The sequence below is a fragment of the Chaetomium strumarium genome, assembly GCF_033439665.1.
Source record: "Chaetomium strumarium strain CBS 333.67 chromosome Unknown B0T15scaffold_1, whole genome shotgun sequence".
Taxonomy (NCBI): Eukaryota; Fungi; Ascomycota; class Sordariomycetes; order Sordariales; family Chaetomiaceae; genus Chaetomium; species Chaetomium strumarium.
The window spans coordinates 5717392-5733672 of NW_026944429.1; the positions used below are offsets into that span (position 1 = coordinate 5717392).

The 16281-nt window shown below is 55.9% G+C and overlaps 4 protein-coding genes across 4 annotated transcripts; 1 reads left to right on the forward strand and 3 right to left on the reverse strand.

Moving 5' to 3' along the window:
* Positions 1–3280: 3280 nt before the first annotated feature.
* B0T15DRAFT_520466 (uncharacterized protein) lies at positions 3281–4823 on the reverse strand. The gene is made up of 3 exons (XM_062868505.1): positions 4483–4823; positions 4235–4365; positions 3281–4171 (listed from the first exon to the last, which is right to left on the reverse strand). Exons 2-3 carry the CDS (start codon positions 4281–4283, stop codon positions 3927–3929), a joined length of 294 nt encoding a protein of 97 aa, XP_062726899.1. The 5' UTR covers positions 4284–4365; positions 4483–4823; the 3' UTR covers positions 3281–3926.
* Positions 4824–7041: 2218 nt separating this feature from the next.
* On the reverse strand, positions 7042–8006 carry B0T15DRAFT_499145 (uncharacterized protein). Its single transcript, XM_062867331.1, has 3 exons — positions 7705–8006; positions 7469–7641; positions 7042–7405 (listed from the first exon to the last, which is right to left on the reverse strand). Exons 1-3 carry the CDS (start codon positions 7711–7713, stop codon positions 7396–7398), a joined length of 192 nt encoding a protein of 63 aa, XP_062726900.1. The 5' UTR covers positions 7714–8006; the 3' UTR covers positions 7042–7395.
* A 1895-nt stretch (positions 8007–9901) lies between these two features.
* On the forward strand, positions 9902–12556 carry B0T15DRAFT_548376 (uncharacterized protein; the record flags this gene model as incomplete). The annotated part of the gene is made up of 7 exons (XM_062870197.1): positions 9902–10033; positions 10091–10203; positions 10284–11126; positions 11188–11274; positions 11325–11399; positions 11473–11669; positions 11736–12556. 7 exons carry the CDS (start codon positions 9902–9904, stop codon positions 12509–12511), a joined length of 2223 nt encoding a protein of 740 aa, XP_062726901.1. The 3' UTR covers positions 12512–12556.
* A 681-nt stretch (positions 12557–13237) lies between these two features.
* B0T15DRAFT_489749 (major facilitator superfamily domain-containing protein) lies at positions 13238–15438 on the reverse strand (the record flags this gene model as incomplete). Its single annotated transcript, XM_062866622.1, has 2 exons — positions 13238–14694; positions 14775–15438. 2 exons carry the CDS (start codon positions 15436–15438, stop codon positions 13238–13240), a joined length of 2121 nt encoding a protein of 706 aa, XP_062726902.1.
* Positions 15439–16281: the final 843 nt, after the last annotated feature.

Genomic DNA, 16281 nt, shown 5'->3' on the forward strand with positions numbered 1-16281 from the left:
CCGAGACCTCGGGTTGTACATACTACCAAGTCCAACTCCGCGTCACGCGTTAGGCCGCAGACCGGGTTTTGTCCCCTTCCCCCGGCTTCACGCGGCAAGCTGCAGAGAGGCTCTGCATCACCTATCATACGACTCCAGGCTCAGCAAGTCGGGCTTGCCCTACGCTTTTGGCGGATGGCAGACTTCGCACGAGACGCACAGACCAAATGGTGTCGCGAGTCCCGCTTACTTCTAGGGACGATCTCGGGGATCTTCAAGCCGCACCGGGATTCGAAACCGGAACAAAACACTGGCGAGTTTACCACCGGGCCCCGCGCGAAGTAGAAAGAATTTCACGTCGGCGACCTTCGGATCCCCACGACGATCTGCAGGGACATGCTGGGATGGTTCGCGGTGAGGGTTCCCAACGCCGAGCTGCCGCCCACGGTCTCCCGGCAAGAACAAATAGCATAGCTGTGGTCGGCGCCTAGCACACTGCCCGACCGTATGTACTTCACACATGCCAAGACCACCCGAGGGCCCGGGACCGACGAATCGAGGTCCGTGATGTCAAGGGCGCCTCTCTCGATCCGGATACGACTGCTTGTTTCAGTGATCGACATGCACGCCCCAAGCGCCGAGGGTCAGTGCCCCGACCGATTATGCGTACTCTCTTCTGTTGCCAGTGTCGTGGCAGCATTATCAAACGGGAAGGTAACGGCCAAAGCCGCTCGCTACAGCCTCTGATGGATCTTCCCGCATTGAAAGCATTGACGATGAGCATGACGGCTACAGCCGAGCGCCTAGGCCGCCGAGTCTTGCTTTGCTTCATCTGCATGGTCAAGGAAACCAAGCAATCGGTAGCGCTGGACCTTCAAACCAGTTTCTACGCGGTGGTGCGGTGCTCTGTTGTCAGTTTCGACGCTTCGGACCACTGGGAGACGGCTCTCGACAAGATCGGGCATCGTCGCTGAAGCAGAAGCGCTTTGCCCACGGGGAATATGATTGTTATTATTCCCTCCGATTCATTCGAGAGCATCGGATGCTCAACACCAAAGGAGGAGGAGCAAAGCGCTACTTCCGCCGATCTCTCTCCGCCGAGGTTGATCACTCTCTGTGCCATACCGCTGCTTCAGCCGGGTTCTCAGGGACAAACCCATGTCCTTGTCATGCCATCGAATTGCGGATCAGCCCTAACACCCGATCACCGTCCACGCCTTTCTACCCCGTTCCGATACAACCCCTTGCTTGCGACGTGGCTGGCCACATCTGCTGGAGGTGATTCTCGTCACCAGATCATGTGATCAGCTGAGCTAGGAAGCAATGCCCGCGGACAATTCCCCCCTGGCGGGGAGGAGACAAGAACATGACAGCCTCTTGCCTGCCGCTACCCGCTCCGCTGATGGTGTGTTGGAAATGCGTTGTCTATCATCGAGCGGCACATACGGCGCTATTCTTGGTCGTCATGCTAGTTTCACAAGAGGTAGAGGCAGATATCCAACCCCCCCCCCCTTCCTCTTTTCTTCTTCCCTGGACCCCCTTGCCCACGCACAGCATAGGTCATCCGTTACAGGACCATTGCTGGTTCCCTCCTGGTGGATGATCATGGCTGGCATACCTTCTTGGCCGGATGCAGAGAGTAGAGCCTGCACAAGCAGTCTGCAGGAGTCTCCCTCCTCTCCTCCCGTGTCGCTTATGATGTGCAGATGTTTTTCATGCATCCCATGACAAACAGATCTCCGACGAATCAACCACCCCGGCTTCAACTTCACCCGAGAACAATGTTCCGTGCTATCTGTCAGACTGATTTAGATCTACGCTCGGACCCGGGGCTGATTCAAACGGTGGTCAGCTGGCATGGTCCCGAGCTCAACAACCCGGCATTCACACCATGTTCAGCCCTCCGATTATAGTAACGAGGGAGGGGAAGCAAAGGTGCCGGGGCATTTTGACGAGGAAACGAACGTGGATGCTTTGCTGTCAGGCTATAGTTCGGCTCTGCTATACTCCCACCTGGCCGCTTCCCTTGAAAGGGCTCGAGCAGGAGGACCAGCCGCCGCCATGGCCCCCGTTGGTGCCGTTGAGGGTCAGCGCATTATGATATCATCGGTAATGAGGCGTCTGCGTTCCGGCGCCCTGAGGTTTCTCTCGCTTTCACCTCGCACGAGCCTCGTCCGCCGAGAGGTAGACTCGAAACTCTTCCCACCCTGGGCGCTTCTCCTTTCCGTACACCTCCACGCACATTAGCGTTACACGGCGGACCACGAACCGCTCACCCCGCAACTGCGGTTCATCGCGCACGTACAGATGACAGATGATCCCACCTTCCTCCGTCATGAGCACAGATAGTCTCGACAATGTCCCCGCGTTGGTGCCCCCCACTGTCGCTATCGGTTGAGCTGCTGATCTGATGACCACGCAAGAGACCAGACCCAATCTGCCCCGATATTGGCGTGAATCCGCCAACGAGCTCATGGTAAAAGAGTCACGGTCAGACAATATCTCAGCGGGAGTCGAGTCTCCGCAAGTGGCAGCAAGGACCCAATATCACCTTCCCCCCCAACCAATCAACCCCTGATTAATCTATGAAGGAAACCTGTTCACGAGGCACCAGAGTGTGCTCTGGCCAGTCCTTCCCCTCTCTCAGCCTAGCTAGCATATATAGATTCTGTGATATTGAGTCCGAAGCTGCAGGACCCGAGCTTACACACGGGTGGCGTGCATGGCTGGTGTGTCGACCCTGGGCAGAACATGCACACCATACCTCTCGGATTGCGTTACCTCCAGGCCAACCTAGAGACCTAATTTATTGGTCAGACCACACTGGGCCCCGTCGTTGTGAGAAGCAGAAGTCTGTGCTCACTCATCGCTGAAGGCCCGCGCTGTCGAAGGGCATCTTTCTTCCGGCAGGCAGCATCCCTAAGTTGGGTTAGTAATGACTTCCATCTACTTAAGGTACGTACCAGTCATATGTATGTTGACCGTGCCCGTGTTTCACTGAATCATCTTCTGGTTGCCATTGGGATTCCCCCGGAGATGTCTTCCCCTCCACCCCTCCTGGCCTACTAAGGTATGCAGCCTTGCTCCGGTCCGGGTATGCATGTCGACCGGGACGGAAGGGGTGTGTGATCAGGATTCTTCCACACAGTTCAGGCCAGCCTTGAGCCAGGATGCAAAACAAAGCCAAAACAGTCAGTAGAGGACAGCATTGGGACGCTCTGATTGCTCGATACCCTGCACGGATGGGGACTTCGGCATATCCACATCAACGTGAGTGATGACGGTTGCAAGGGAAATGACATAGGTATGTATGTATGTATGTACATAAGCATTATACGTGGAATTACTTATGAGGAGGAGTAATTAGCAGGCAGTTATACACTGGCCTTTGCAGTAGGTAAGTTGGCCGGCCCGCACCCGATTCAGGGGTTCCATGTATCTATCCTTGTGCAGTTCCCAACCCCCTTTCTCGCCAACCCCCTCTCCCTGAAGTCCAAGTCCAAGGGGTCTGGTATCAGCCCCCCGTCCTCCCAAAACGCATGCGAGAAAGTAAATGAAGAAAGAAAAAAAAGCAGGCTTTCCATTACCACGACCTGAAGACGCTGGGGACCCGTTATGAGGGTGACCTTATGACTGTGTACCTAGTAATGCTCGCGCTGGAAAAAGCGAAAAACTAGTCTGTCAAAAAGAACTCTGCCACAAAGTGTATATCTTTAGAAAAGGAGTGAAGATCAGCCCAAGCCGAATGTTTCCCGTCCCCGTCCCGCTGGAATCCGTCGTTTCCGGCTGGCTATGTTAAATCCGATAGGGGGGAACCAACTTTCCCACCGAACAACAGAACAGGAAGAGCGGGATCTGTCCAGTCGGTCATAGGCAACAAGAAACTGGTTCTTCGGTCGCATTCGACTTCTGCGGAGGGCGAGCCCGGAGCAGTCGGCCGGCCATTGTCATCTGCCATATAAGCAAAGCGGGCAGTTTCCTTGCTGCACGATGTAGCGCCCATGGGGAGCGCTGGGGCAGGAATTCTTGGGGCTGCCGTCAACCGAGGTGCGGAAGAAGTGATACATCGGGTCATAGCACGTCGTGTAGATGTAGTAGTTTATGGCCCAGTCGCACATGGTGAAGCGACAACCGAGATTCGCCCTAGCGTAGACGGAATGTAATGATGAATGGTTCGGAATATGATGGTGGCCTCGGACACAGGTTAGCTGCGTGAGAACAAAGAGGGGTATGGCTCGAGAGGAGCGGCTCTTACCTGTCTCTAGGTACGTTGGGCAGTCAGACTGTTTGTTTTTATAGGCCATAGGTTATACAACTGGACAAGATCACAACGACCTAAATACGGTAGTTTCGGTAGTGACTTTTAAGCGGCTGGCTAAATCTCTGCTGTTTCGTCGTCAGGAAAGCGCGAACCTCACCGACGGTTAGGCTGAGTTCAGCGGTAGGAGGACAGCCTCGCAACTGCCTCACTCCGACTTGAACCTCGTAGGCAGCTGCTCTTACCAAACGAGTCCTAACTATCCCAACTTTGAGCTTTTTCAGACCTCTGGTCGACGAGAAGGCATTTATTCCGTCAACCGGAAGTCAATTTTGTTGTGGTAAAGGGGCCCATTTTGTTAAGTAAAAAATATAGGTGAAAGTGTGGGAGGTGAAGAGGGGGCGGTAGAGCGGCCAAGGCAGATGGTCGAGAAGGTGGAAGTACTGGCTGAGAATGATGACGAGATAGCGGGTCTTTGCGCCGAGATGAAGGTTCTGGTGCTGTGCTCTGACTTATACTATCCAATGGAGAACCGGAGGTAGCCAGCAGGGGCATGCCAACATTGGAGCCATGGTTAACCGTGAATATGTAGATCCATCCAAGATTAGAGACGAAGTCGAGGCCTGTAAGGAAGCAAGATGGCCTGGGCGTGGGTGGTGAGCACATCGCCGCTTTCAACTGGGACGAGAAGGTGAAACGTGAGGAGGACGCCGTGCGGCAGGGTCAAGCCCCACCAGAGCTTGGGCGCCGGATCGACGAATTGATCAACGTTGAACCGACAGGCCAACCCACGCATGTTCACGCACGGACAGTGGACTAGGTATCTTGAATCTATGCTCGCAAGAGTTCATCCGTCATCCAATACGAAGACGTCCGCTATTTGGCGGCAGTTCTTTGCTGACTATGTGGGGGCTTCGGTTCCCGTTGTGCTGTGGTTATATATGTCCTGGCTGTTATAGCGGTCTGATGCCTGACAGATGTCGTCCCTGCATGGGCAACTCCGGCACCATCAAATGACAGGATCAGGAAGGTTGCCATCGAACTTCCTGGCTGGTAGGCTCACACCCGGCCCGATCCAGTTTCCCTTCCAGCGGACATGGGCCTGTCCTAGACTTGAGCCCATACCGCCAACCTCACGTAGACTGTCAGCCAGCGTACCTACCAACACTCTGAAGACTATGTGATACTGGAACTAGATGCTCCCCCCCTCCAGCCTTACTCTGCGGCTCTGTAGCTCTATGGAGGCGAGCTTACACTACTACCAGATGAACGAGGGTGTCCAGGTCAAGTATGCTACGGTAGTAATCAAGCCATAACAGGGCTTGTGACTGCGGGATCTCCGCGTCGTCGGAGCTTTCGGCAGCTAACCCATGCCCACCTAAGGTAAGGTAAGGTAGGTACCTAGGTAGCTCTCCTCTTTGCCAATCCGCGCGCCAAGAGCAGAGCAGAGCCGCGCCCAGTATTCTGCCCCACACATCCTACCCATCCTACGTGCAATACCTGGTTCCTTACCTACCATGTAACAGGGGATATTAGACAACAGGTCAGGGAGACGGATGGTGCCGCGTTGTGGACGAAATCGGTTGCACCGCGCAGTCCCGTTGTTGTGGCAACGGCCCTTTTGTTGATATCGTCACCCATGAAGTCAATGTGGCTCGTTAGCTTGAGGATACACGAGCAGCGGGATGATCACGGGTTTTGGTCCCAATGATGGATTTGGCCCGTCCTTGGCGAGTCTGGGGTTGTATTGGTTCAACGACCCTTGGGGGGCCCTTCTTGGGGGTCTACTTTTCATGAGTCTGGACGATATCTCTGGCGACGCTCCTTGTGCGTCTAAGTAAAGAAATGCGTGGAAGAGGAATTGGACCGGACAGGAAGAAGAAAAGAAGATTTATGACAAGGACGATGGAAAGGTAAAGGGAAGAAGAGAAAACAAGACAAAAGCCTGCCCATATCAATGATGAAGAGGAAACATGAGTATAAACCACAGGTGCTTAGCTATATCAACCGCATGCAAGCGGGTTTGTAATACAATGTCCACGTCGGAATGGTGATCACGGAGGCAGAGTAACAGGTACTCCGTAGACAACATCTTACAGTCGGCCCTGGTCTGAAAGGAATGGCCCCCCCTACCCATAACCAACACAACGTCACGTTCAGCCTACTTAGGCCATTGTTCTTCATTAGAGGTGCTAAGGAAATATATGATGATTTTGATCAGAGAGTTTTGATTAGGTATCCAAGGCTATACAAAGTAATGTCCGATTCAAGTAACTACCTTACCAACATTGTAACATGGGCCGTGACATTACACGGTATGTTAAACATGGCTCCACGGACACAATTCGGTGACAATTGGATGCTGTTGATCACCTGTTTCAGTAGGTATTGTGACCTTGTGTGGAGTCATAACTGGAGAATGTTGTTTATCCCCCTCCCCTTTTATGGAAACCTCCGTTCCTATGCGGCGTTGGGGCCGGCCCAGCTCTCGTGACATGGCCCGGATTTTCCTGTGTTGCCTAGCGAACTGCCTTCTACATACAGGAACAAAGAATGGAGTCTCGGGGTTCCATGCCACATTGCATGTTGAAAAACTCGTCTTTGGTCGAGTTCCAGTCCGCAGGATGAGGTTGTGCGCGTCATCGCTGTCGGCCTCGGACTGCACCTGCCGCAGCATAGCATGTTGAAACTCGTCCGTTAGTTAAGGAATCAGTCCGCAGGTTGCGCAGGCGGCAGGATGAGGATGTGGATGTGTCATCTCGCAGGCCGCATGTGACTCTCGCAGTGATGTCCGTTGCCCGTTTCTTTCATAAGATTCTCTTCAGCTCGACGGGTATAAAGTCGAGCATCTTCCCAAGCATAAACTCGAGAAATCGTTTCCTTCGACAGACACTCACAACACCCACACAATCACTCAGTTCCATTCAAGGAAAACGATCACAGTACAAAATCTTCAAGTCCATTTCTCACACCTCGCAAATTCCTTCGATAACCCCAAAAACGCAAACAAAATGCCGGACAACAAGGAGCAAGCCAAGAAGAACAAGGAGACTGCTCCCGCGCTCTATGACTTGGCAAAGAAGGCTCCGGCTCCCAAGTGCACCGGGCGAGGAGTGCGGTCGCCGGAGGCACGGGGAGGACGTCGGGGGAGGCGTTGGCTAGGTTGGCCTATCTCTGAGGTTAAAAATGCCCTGACCTTGAAGGTAGGTAAGAATTATAATAGGTACGTACCCTATGCCTCTGGGCGCGCTCTTGGCGCGCCCGTCGACTCGAGCGACTACGGCGGCGAATGCCGCCGCCTCCATCACCACCATCACCTCGGCCACCACGACCGCCACAACTGCCACTGCCACCGGAACCAGCTTCGTAGTAGTTGCGAATGTGCACATTGACGACACGACCTTCTAAATATATAGTCGTTAGCTTAATAGCTATAATCTAATAGTAGTAAATAGAAAGCTACTTACGAAGCGCATCTTGGTCGTGCTGCTGCTATTACTACTGTTGGTATTGTTATTGTTGGTGTCGGTGTTGTTGTTGCTGTTGTTATTGCTGCTGCTGATGCTGCTGTCGTTGTTGTCGTTCCTTGTCGTACTGATATATAAACAATCACTGAGAGAAGAAGGAAAATGGTACGATGCGAAGAAATATCGTACGGGAGAAAAGGACGATGACTTGGATGACTTGATTGATGGTATGATTGATGAATTGATTGATCGAGCAAAGACTAGGGCCCAGGCCCAACAAGTGATGATGCTCTTGTTCTACCTTAGGTCGGTTGGTTGATGGATGTTCCGCTCCAAAGCCAGAAGAAGTTCCAGGACCACAAGAAAACCCAGTAACCCACCCCAGTAGGTGGCACCTTCCAACCAACGGGGCCCAACCGCAGAGTGGTCATGCTCGCTCCTTCCTATCCCGTCTGCTCCTGCCTAGAGTGCTTCTTCCTAGAGCACCTTAAAGTAACGGGTCCAGGCTTGAGTTGTCTGTCTGCTATCGAATCCTCCCAGGCCTCGGGAGACTTCGTCGTTTACATTATACTGTAGTAGACTCTACTGCACGGGATATCCAGTGGCTTATTATCGTCATACCCAGTTGTTTATTGATACTAGTGAGAATATTACGATGTCTGCCTCTCGCTCCCTTGCCCCTGAGGGATCTACCTCGAGCCTTGATGGCTCTTCTGTCAGTGGGTGTAGCAGCAGCGTTGTTTATGCATCAACACGGCAGGACTCCGTCTCCCGATACTAGTATACTCCCCGGCCAGCAGCAGCAGAAACCACAACAACAACAATAACAACAACAGCATCAACAACAGCGGCAGCAACAGCGGCAGCAACAGCTGTACAAGCAGGCCGACGTTCGTATGTACCTGTCGATTTACTCCATTAGGTTAATGGTTGTTCAGCATTGAGCTAACGATTAGATGTTGAGGTTTTGTGTGTCTTGGGCTCGACCCCGACAGCCAAACTGACTGACTGACGTCGGGTTACCTGGTGGGGCTCGGGGCGATAAGATCGATCAGATATTAGAGGCTGAACTGCGCGCTTGCAGAGCCTATCATCGTCTCAGCCTCTTGGCGGAGATTCACGGAGGAACCCGAGTTCCCATCACTTCCCGTTGCCCAGACTTCGCGCAGTCCTCGTGACCTCGCGGTCCGTCCAAGGACGAGATTGTGCCAGGCAAAACGCGCCGATGAGCCCGAAAGATGCGGCGACGTTTAGACGAGACGACAGGGCAACAAAGGGGTTGGCAGCTCAGCGGGGCTGTTTACATGGTGCCTGTTTAAGAAATGATGTGTGTCACCACGACGAAAAGTCAGGTCGGAACGGAATAGGTATGAAAGACCGGCGGCGATGAGGATGGGATTTTCGAGTTTCGGGTGCCCACCGAGAATTTCCCAGGGCAGTTCAGACGGAAGGGGGTCTGGGCGGTCGATGGCTAGCTTGGCAACTCGGTTACCATGCTCGATGACGTAGCCGGCCGTCTTGTTCCAAGGCGCTGCGACGCGCTTGGCTTGGGCGTCCAGTAGCCTGGGGCTCGCGGATCGTCAGTTCCGTGCCGCACCCCGTCACGATTCAGTCGAGGCAATTTGCCCCAATCCAAGGGGGAGGGGGAATTTCGTCTCGCTGCCACGCTCTTTCCGGTTCTGTGGTTTTCCGAGAGGAAAATGCGATCCTGGCGTTTCTCTCGAAGCACACCCGACCTCCGATCCCTGCGGTCCGGAAATCTAGACACGCGCTGCTCCCTCGTCCCTCTTGGTGATACCACCCGGACTGCCAAATTGGAACCGGCCGATTCCCGGCTTCTGCATCGTTCTTGCATCGCCCCCACTGGGCCTGCCCTGGCCTGCCCTGGCCTTCCTAGTGTCCCACACCCTGCAGCGACCATCAACGACGGCCTGGAGAGGCTCAGCTGGCTGCGTTCCCCATCCGCTTTCCGCTTTCCGAGGTGAGGAAGGTTTAACGGAGAATACGCTGATCATCCCCTGACCTCTTGCACCTTGGCCAACTACTAGGGGGTCATGATCGTGAGCAGACGAAGCATCTCAGCACGCCCCTTCCTCCCTCCCGTCCCCGTGTCAGCACGTGTCCGTGTGAACAGCTGGCTGCCAACAACAGTCTGAAAGCCGCGCGGCCGGCTGCATCACGCCGCCTCCGCAAGAAGATGAGCGGCCTTCCCACGGCGCCGACGAAGCAGCCCTCGCAACCGCCCCAGGGAACCTCGAGCCATGGCAGCCCGCCCTCGCTTCCGCCGGGAACGAGCCCTAGAAAGGAGAGGGGAGCAATAGCAGCTCAGGTTCGTCCAGAAGCCAACAAACATCTTCGGCGCTCACCATCTGACCAAACATGCCAGGCCTGCGACACTTGCCGAAGCCGCAAGCAGAGATGCGACGAACAACGGCCCAAGTGTGGCACATGCCAGAAGTTCCGGCTCGAATGCAACTACCGGGAGCCCCAACCGACAAAGTACGTGACCACATACTCACATACTCACGTGTAGGCCGTGCCGTGTCTTGTCTGGTTCGGTCCTTCTGACGCAGTCACAGGAAAGACAAGACGCTGGTGGAGATACTCGATCGGATCAAGACTCTGGAGGGCAAGATCGACAGCTTCAGCCAGCGGTCGCACATCATGCCGTCGACAGCGGCGTATTCGTTGCAGCCCAGCTCGCTGCCTTCCCCGGTGCCCACCGCTGAGGGGACTGCTGGCCCGTCGGTGCGTGCCGCCTCGCCCTTCAATTTCTCCGAAACCTCCACCGCCACGGCCAGAGGAGGCAATCACTACCAATACGTGTCTTCGGTGCACGAGATGCTGGGCTGGCCGGCGATACAGCAGCTGTTCGCCTCGGTACAGCCCAAGGTCTCCAGAATTGACCTGTCTTCCTTTGAAAGGGAGGGAGCGCCGAGCGTACTCGCTCGACATTCGACCCCTCCAGAGCTGCCCAACGACACGGGTGCTGCCCTCGGGGGAGGCCCTCCCATCGGCATCCACAACGCAGTGTCAGGCCGGCCCCCTATTACCGGTTCGGATTTGGGCTGGGAGACCATGCTGTCGCTGAGCAAGGCTTACTTTGACAGCTTCAACCTCCTTTGTCCCATTCTCAACCGCCAGGCCTTCATGTCCGACACGCTGCCCGCCGTGTTCAGCAACGGTTTCAGCGATGACATGGCGTCAACCATCGCACTTCTCGTCCTCGCGTTGGGAGAGGTCGCCATCGCAGATTCTACCGGTATTCCGGTCCATGTCTACAACGGCCGGGCGAGCGGTATAAAAGGCGGGACCAAGGACCGGCCGCCGGGCTTGGAACTCTTCAACGAGGCGAGGCGGCGCATGGGCCTCCATCTGACGGAGTGCAGCCTCGAGTGCTCCCAGATGTTTGAGCTCGCAAGGTAGGATCCATCTCCCGGCGAGGCAGGGCGCAGCCGTTCCTTTGCTAACCGGATCACACAGTATCTATTGCGGAACCTGCTTCCGCCCCCTGGACTTCTGGCGGATGACCACATTCGCGTCTATCGCCTGCCAAATGTTCATCAGGAGGTACGACAAAGCCGCGACGCTGCCCTCTCTTCGAAACTAACGGTTGACAGCCACCCTGGCCTGCTGTCTTCGGCACAGGCAGATTTGACGCGGAGAGTGTTTTGGCACATCTCCATTATGGAAACGTAAGGATTCTCCCCCATCTAGGACATCGCTCCATCGGAGACACGGACGGTATCTGACGCATTCCCCCACCAGCGGGTTGAATCTCGAGCTCGGACTTCCGCTCACAGGGCTGGAGAAGATGGAGTCCATCGTTGGGCTCCCCGATTTCAGCAGCCCATTCTCGGAAGAAGACTACATCAGCAACCAGGAGTCGCATTTCCAAGAGCATTCCGCCTCGCAAATCGTCCTGAGACGGCTGCTGGTGAACTTTCACAGCGTCTTGAGCCAGGGTGCGTCCCCCCCCCCCTGATTTTTGCTTCCCTGAATATAACTGACCGCTGTTTCAGGTGCGACAGCATCCTCATCGCTCGGGGCAATGTCGACGCCGTTTAGCCCAACGACGACGACAATCGCAGGGGTCAACCAACTCACCATACACCAGCTCGCGGTGCAGCTAGAACAATGGCGCGGCATGCTCCCTGTCCACCTGCGGTGGGACGAGAGCTCGCCGGGGGCCTTTCCCAACACCAACGCAGACCCCTTCAACGCGGCGCTCTTCACCCCGGCGACCACACCAATTTCGCCCGCCATCTCAGCCACGGCACAACAATCAGCAGCCGTTCCGCCGACCGGCGTGACCGCGCCGCTCATGTTCACCACCGACCTCGACGCCCCGCCATCGCGATACCCGTACGTGCTCGACATCCAGGTCGCCCTCCTGCGCTCGCGGTACTACTACACCAAGTTCCTGATCCACCGCCCCTTTGTGTACAAGGCCCTGCACCACCCGGACGCCATGACGCACGACGACGCCGTCGGCGTGGCCGAGTGTCTCAAGGCGTGCCTGAAGTGGCCCGTCGCCATGTCGCCGACCTGCAAGAACAAGCGGCTCATCCCCTGCAGCTTCTTCTTCACGCGCAACTTTTTCGGCATCCTGGTGCTGCTGCACATGAGCACGACCGTGCCCATCCTCCGGCGCATCCGCAGCACGCTGTGTGGCGAGCGCTTCGAGCTGGACGCCAGCGAGACGGTCGGCCTCTACGTCGACTGGCTTAGGGACCTGAAGGAGGTGGATGCCGGCACCGTGTGGCAGTGGGAGATTATCCGGGCCGTGTATGGTCTGGAGGAATGAGACAACGAATAGTAGTACCTACTATGTTGCATTTTGGAACAGTAGACGAGGAGTCATTATAGTAATGCTATTAGGGGAGAGCAAGCATCGAATCGGAGCCATGGTTGCACTATGTTAGGTTAGAAGTCGGGAAAGGGGGAATGCGGGTTTGGTTGCATGGTACTACTAGCACAAGCAGTTCTGGTTGTTGGTTGGTTGGTTGGTTGACAAGGAATAACTACCTACGGATTCCCACTGTTGATACATGATATCTGGCGTCTGCCTCTTTTCACCAAACATCTTCGTCGTGATGACGTTTCTAGAAGCAGGGTCCCCCCAAATTCTATCTAAGGTAGGAGGCTTCGAGAACAGCAAGCCACTTTGCCCCCCATATCGGATGACCTATACGTCCGGAAGTACAATACATACAGTGAGAGCGCATAGCAATATATGATCAGCACGGTTGTGTGAACTGCAGTGGCAGGCAGTTACCTAGGTAGTTACTAGTATTGTCCGTTCAATAGTAGGTTAGTAGTAGGTACTACTAGTAGTCTGTCTATTTTATGCGACTCTTGTCTTCGTTCATACATCCATAAATCCGGACTAATGCTGATGCATGCCTATCCCTATCGTAACGCCATAACAAACCGGTCATGCCTCTCTAAATGGCCATGCATGATCATCCAGAATCAGAAAACAGGAAACAAAACAAGCAAAGCTTCCAAAAACATCCTTAGCCCATTTAGTTTAACTTCGCGAGATATCCAACGACCCCCCAGACTTTTCATCCAGTCGCGACGCACCAGGCGCGCTCGTCGTCGTCTTCTTTTTCTCCTCGTGATCCCCCTTTCCTGCGGTGGTGGTGCTGGGACTTGTGCTCCCGCTCCCGCTGCCGCTGCCGTTACTATTCGGCACCAGCAGGCCGACGTCGGTCGTGTTGCGGAAGTACTCGGTAACCCGGTCGTTCCACTCCTCATCGTCGATGCCCTCGGGGCCCAGGGCCTCGCCGCAGACCTCGTTCTGGCGGCGGAGGCGCTCCTTGCCGGCCCACTCCTCGCGCATGTCCTCGATCTTGAGCTTGATGTCGAGCTCCGGGTCGTAGTTCTTGCCGACGCCCGTGATGCGCTCCCACAGCGAGAGGTGCTTCGGGTGGATGGCGATGCCGTGGTACTCGCTGCCGCGCCCCGCACGGATGTAGGTCCAGCGGCGCTCCTGTTCCTTGAGGTCCAGGCCCGTCGTGTCCGGCAGGAAGAGCCACGTCAGCAGCATGCCAGCGAGGCCGAACCAGGGCACGACGTAGAACTTGGTCTGCGTGTCGATGAAGTTGTACAGCACCGACGCCAGCAGGGCGCCCGACTTGCCGATGCAGGCCGAGAAGCCGTGCGCCGAGGCCCGGATCGGGGTCGGGAACACCTCGCCGGCGACCAGGAAGGTCACGCTGTTGGGGCCGAACTGGTTGAAGAAGCTCGAGAGGAAGTACATGGCCTGGAAGGCCTTGATGCCGGCGGGCGACGTGTAGTATTCGTAGTTGAAGGCCGGCACGACGAACATGATGAAGCACATCAGGAAGCCGACCTGCTGCATCATCTTGCGGCCGTAGAACTTGTTGTCGATCAGCAGCGAGGCGAGATAGTAGCCGGCAAGCGAGATGATGACGTTGTACAGGTTCCAGATCCAGCCGGTCATGACCGAGGACGGGTTGTTACTGATGACGGCGATGAACTGCGCCTGGAAGAGCTTGTTGCCGTAGAAGAAGACGTCGTTGCAGAACCAGGTGCCGGCCGTGGCCAGAAGGCGGCCTCCGAAGAAGGTGCAGGCCAGGCGGAGGGAGTCCACGTCATAGCCCGTGACGTTGTTCTTCTTCTTGGCCGCGGCGAGCTGGCGGCTGGCGTGCGGCATCTTGTAGGCGCGGTAATAGACGAGCCAGAGGGTCCCGATGGCGGGGATGGCGAACGACAAGCGCCAGATCCACTGCACGGTTGTCTGGCCGTACGGAGGGTCCCCGTCGCCGTGGTGGAGGATCAACAGCAGGAGGATGAGAATGGCCTGGTTGATGAGCTGGCCCCAGCCCTGCATCAGGAAGGCCATGGTGACCTTCCGGCCACGGTGCAAGCGGTCCTCGCGGGTCGAGAGCTTCCCGGCCGAGACAGCGTTCTCCATGGATGATGTCGCCGTGATCGGGTATTCTCCACCGACGCCGAAGCCTGTAGAAAAACAGATCAGTAACATGTCCAGGCCAACACGCGGATTGGCTTGTGCTGACTCCCGAGAGTCGTCGACGTACCGTAGAAGAACAGAGACCAGGCGTAGCAGATGACCCAGCCGTTCAGATTCAGGCCCCAGCTAGCCGTGATCATGAGCAACCCGACAAACATGATGGCAGCATCCTGGATCAAGCCCCAGCGGCGGCCAATCCAGTCTCCGATGACGCCCACAGCCATCTGGCCGACCATGATACCGATGACCTCCAGGTACGTGACCGACGCGACCCAGTTGGCGCTGCATTCCGTCGGGTGCTTCCCCCAGCAGGACGGCCAGGCCGACTTGAACAGAGGCTCGAGGTTGCCGATGCTGAAGAGCACGTAGCCTTCCAGACCGAGGCCGGCGCCCGGAAGCACGGCGTTGCGGAAGTACCAGGAGACGGGACTGAGGGGGTCGGCCTTGATCATGCTGCCAATGGTGCGCAGCTCCTTCTTCGCCTCCTCGTTCTGAACCTTGTTGACGAAGGCGATGCGTTTCCTCAACGGAAGGTCGGCCCAGTACACGCCATCCTCGGTGTAGCAGTCGTCCGGGTGGGTCAAGTAGCCGAAGATGTCACGCTCCTGGTCCGAGGCGCCGGGCCTGGCTGGGTAGTGCTCATGTTCTGCGCCTGTGACGGGGCCGTGCGGGACCGGTATCTCGCCCAAGGGGGGATCGTGGCGGTGGTGATGCCGAAGGAGGCCGGCCATTGCCTGGTTCGCCGAGTAATCCCGGCACAGAGAGGCGAGATCTCACGCTGTTTATTTACTGTGTTGACGTTTGGAAGGGTTTTGATGTTGTGGGGCGGCCAATTGCTGTGTGGAATTGCAAACCGAGGTAGGAAGAGGAATGTTTAACGACAGCACAAACAGCAGTTGATGAGCTGAGGATGGAGGTCGAAGGCACGACGAGGGGAGCGGTACGTGCAGCGTGGTGTGAAGTGTGTAGAAAAACGAAGAAGGGAGTTTGAGAGACGAGAATGGGCCCGAGTGTGGCCCGTTTATACCGTCAACTGTGGGAGTCTGGTGTGGACTGCTGTGGTGGAGATGCATGGGCCCTGGGGGGCACCAGATGGGACGAGACTTTGGAAGTCGGAAAGGGACTTCGTACCTGCCCAGCCCGGAGCCCATTGCCACCCACATACAGTACCTTTAGGTATATCGCATAGGTACTAGCGTCCATGATGATTTTTGGATATTTCCAACCCCCATGCCCTTGCAGGACTCGGACTGTGACACGGTTCTCTGTGTCCCAAGAGAAGGCGTGTTTCTCAGCATCTCCAGTCGTGCAGTTCTGTCGTTGCCACAAGGGCATCGATTCTGCCCTGCTGTGGCCCAAAAGGGTAACCCGGCAACACATTCACTCGCCCATGATGACGTCCACAGTACCGTACGTAGACTCATCAGCACCTCACAGGCACCGAGACCGTTCTGTCTCTGTTGGGTGTGCGAAGTATCCAGTTCCTTGGCGTCGCTGTTCGCGGGGCAGTGTGATGGGTCTTTTGATGGAACCTTCAAATGCGGACCGACCTTGGATCCATCGGCAAACCGCAC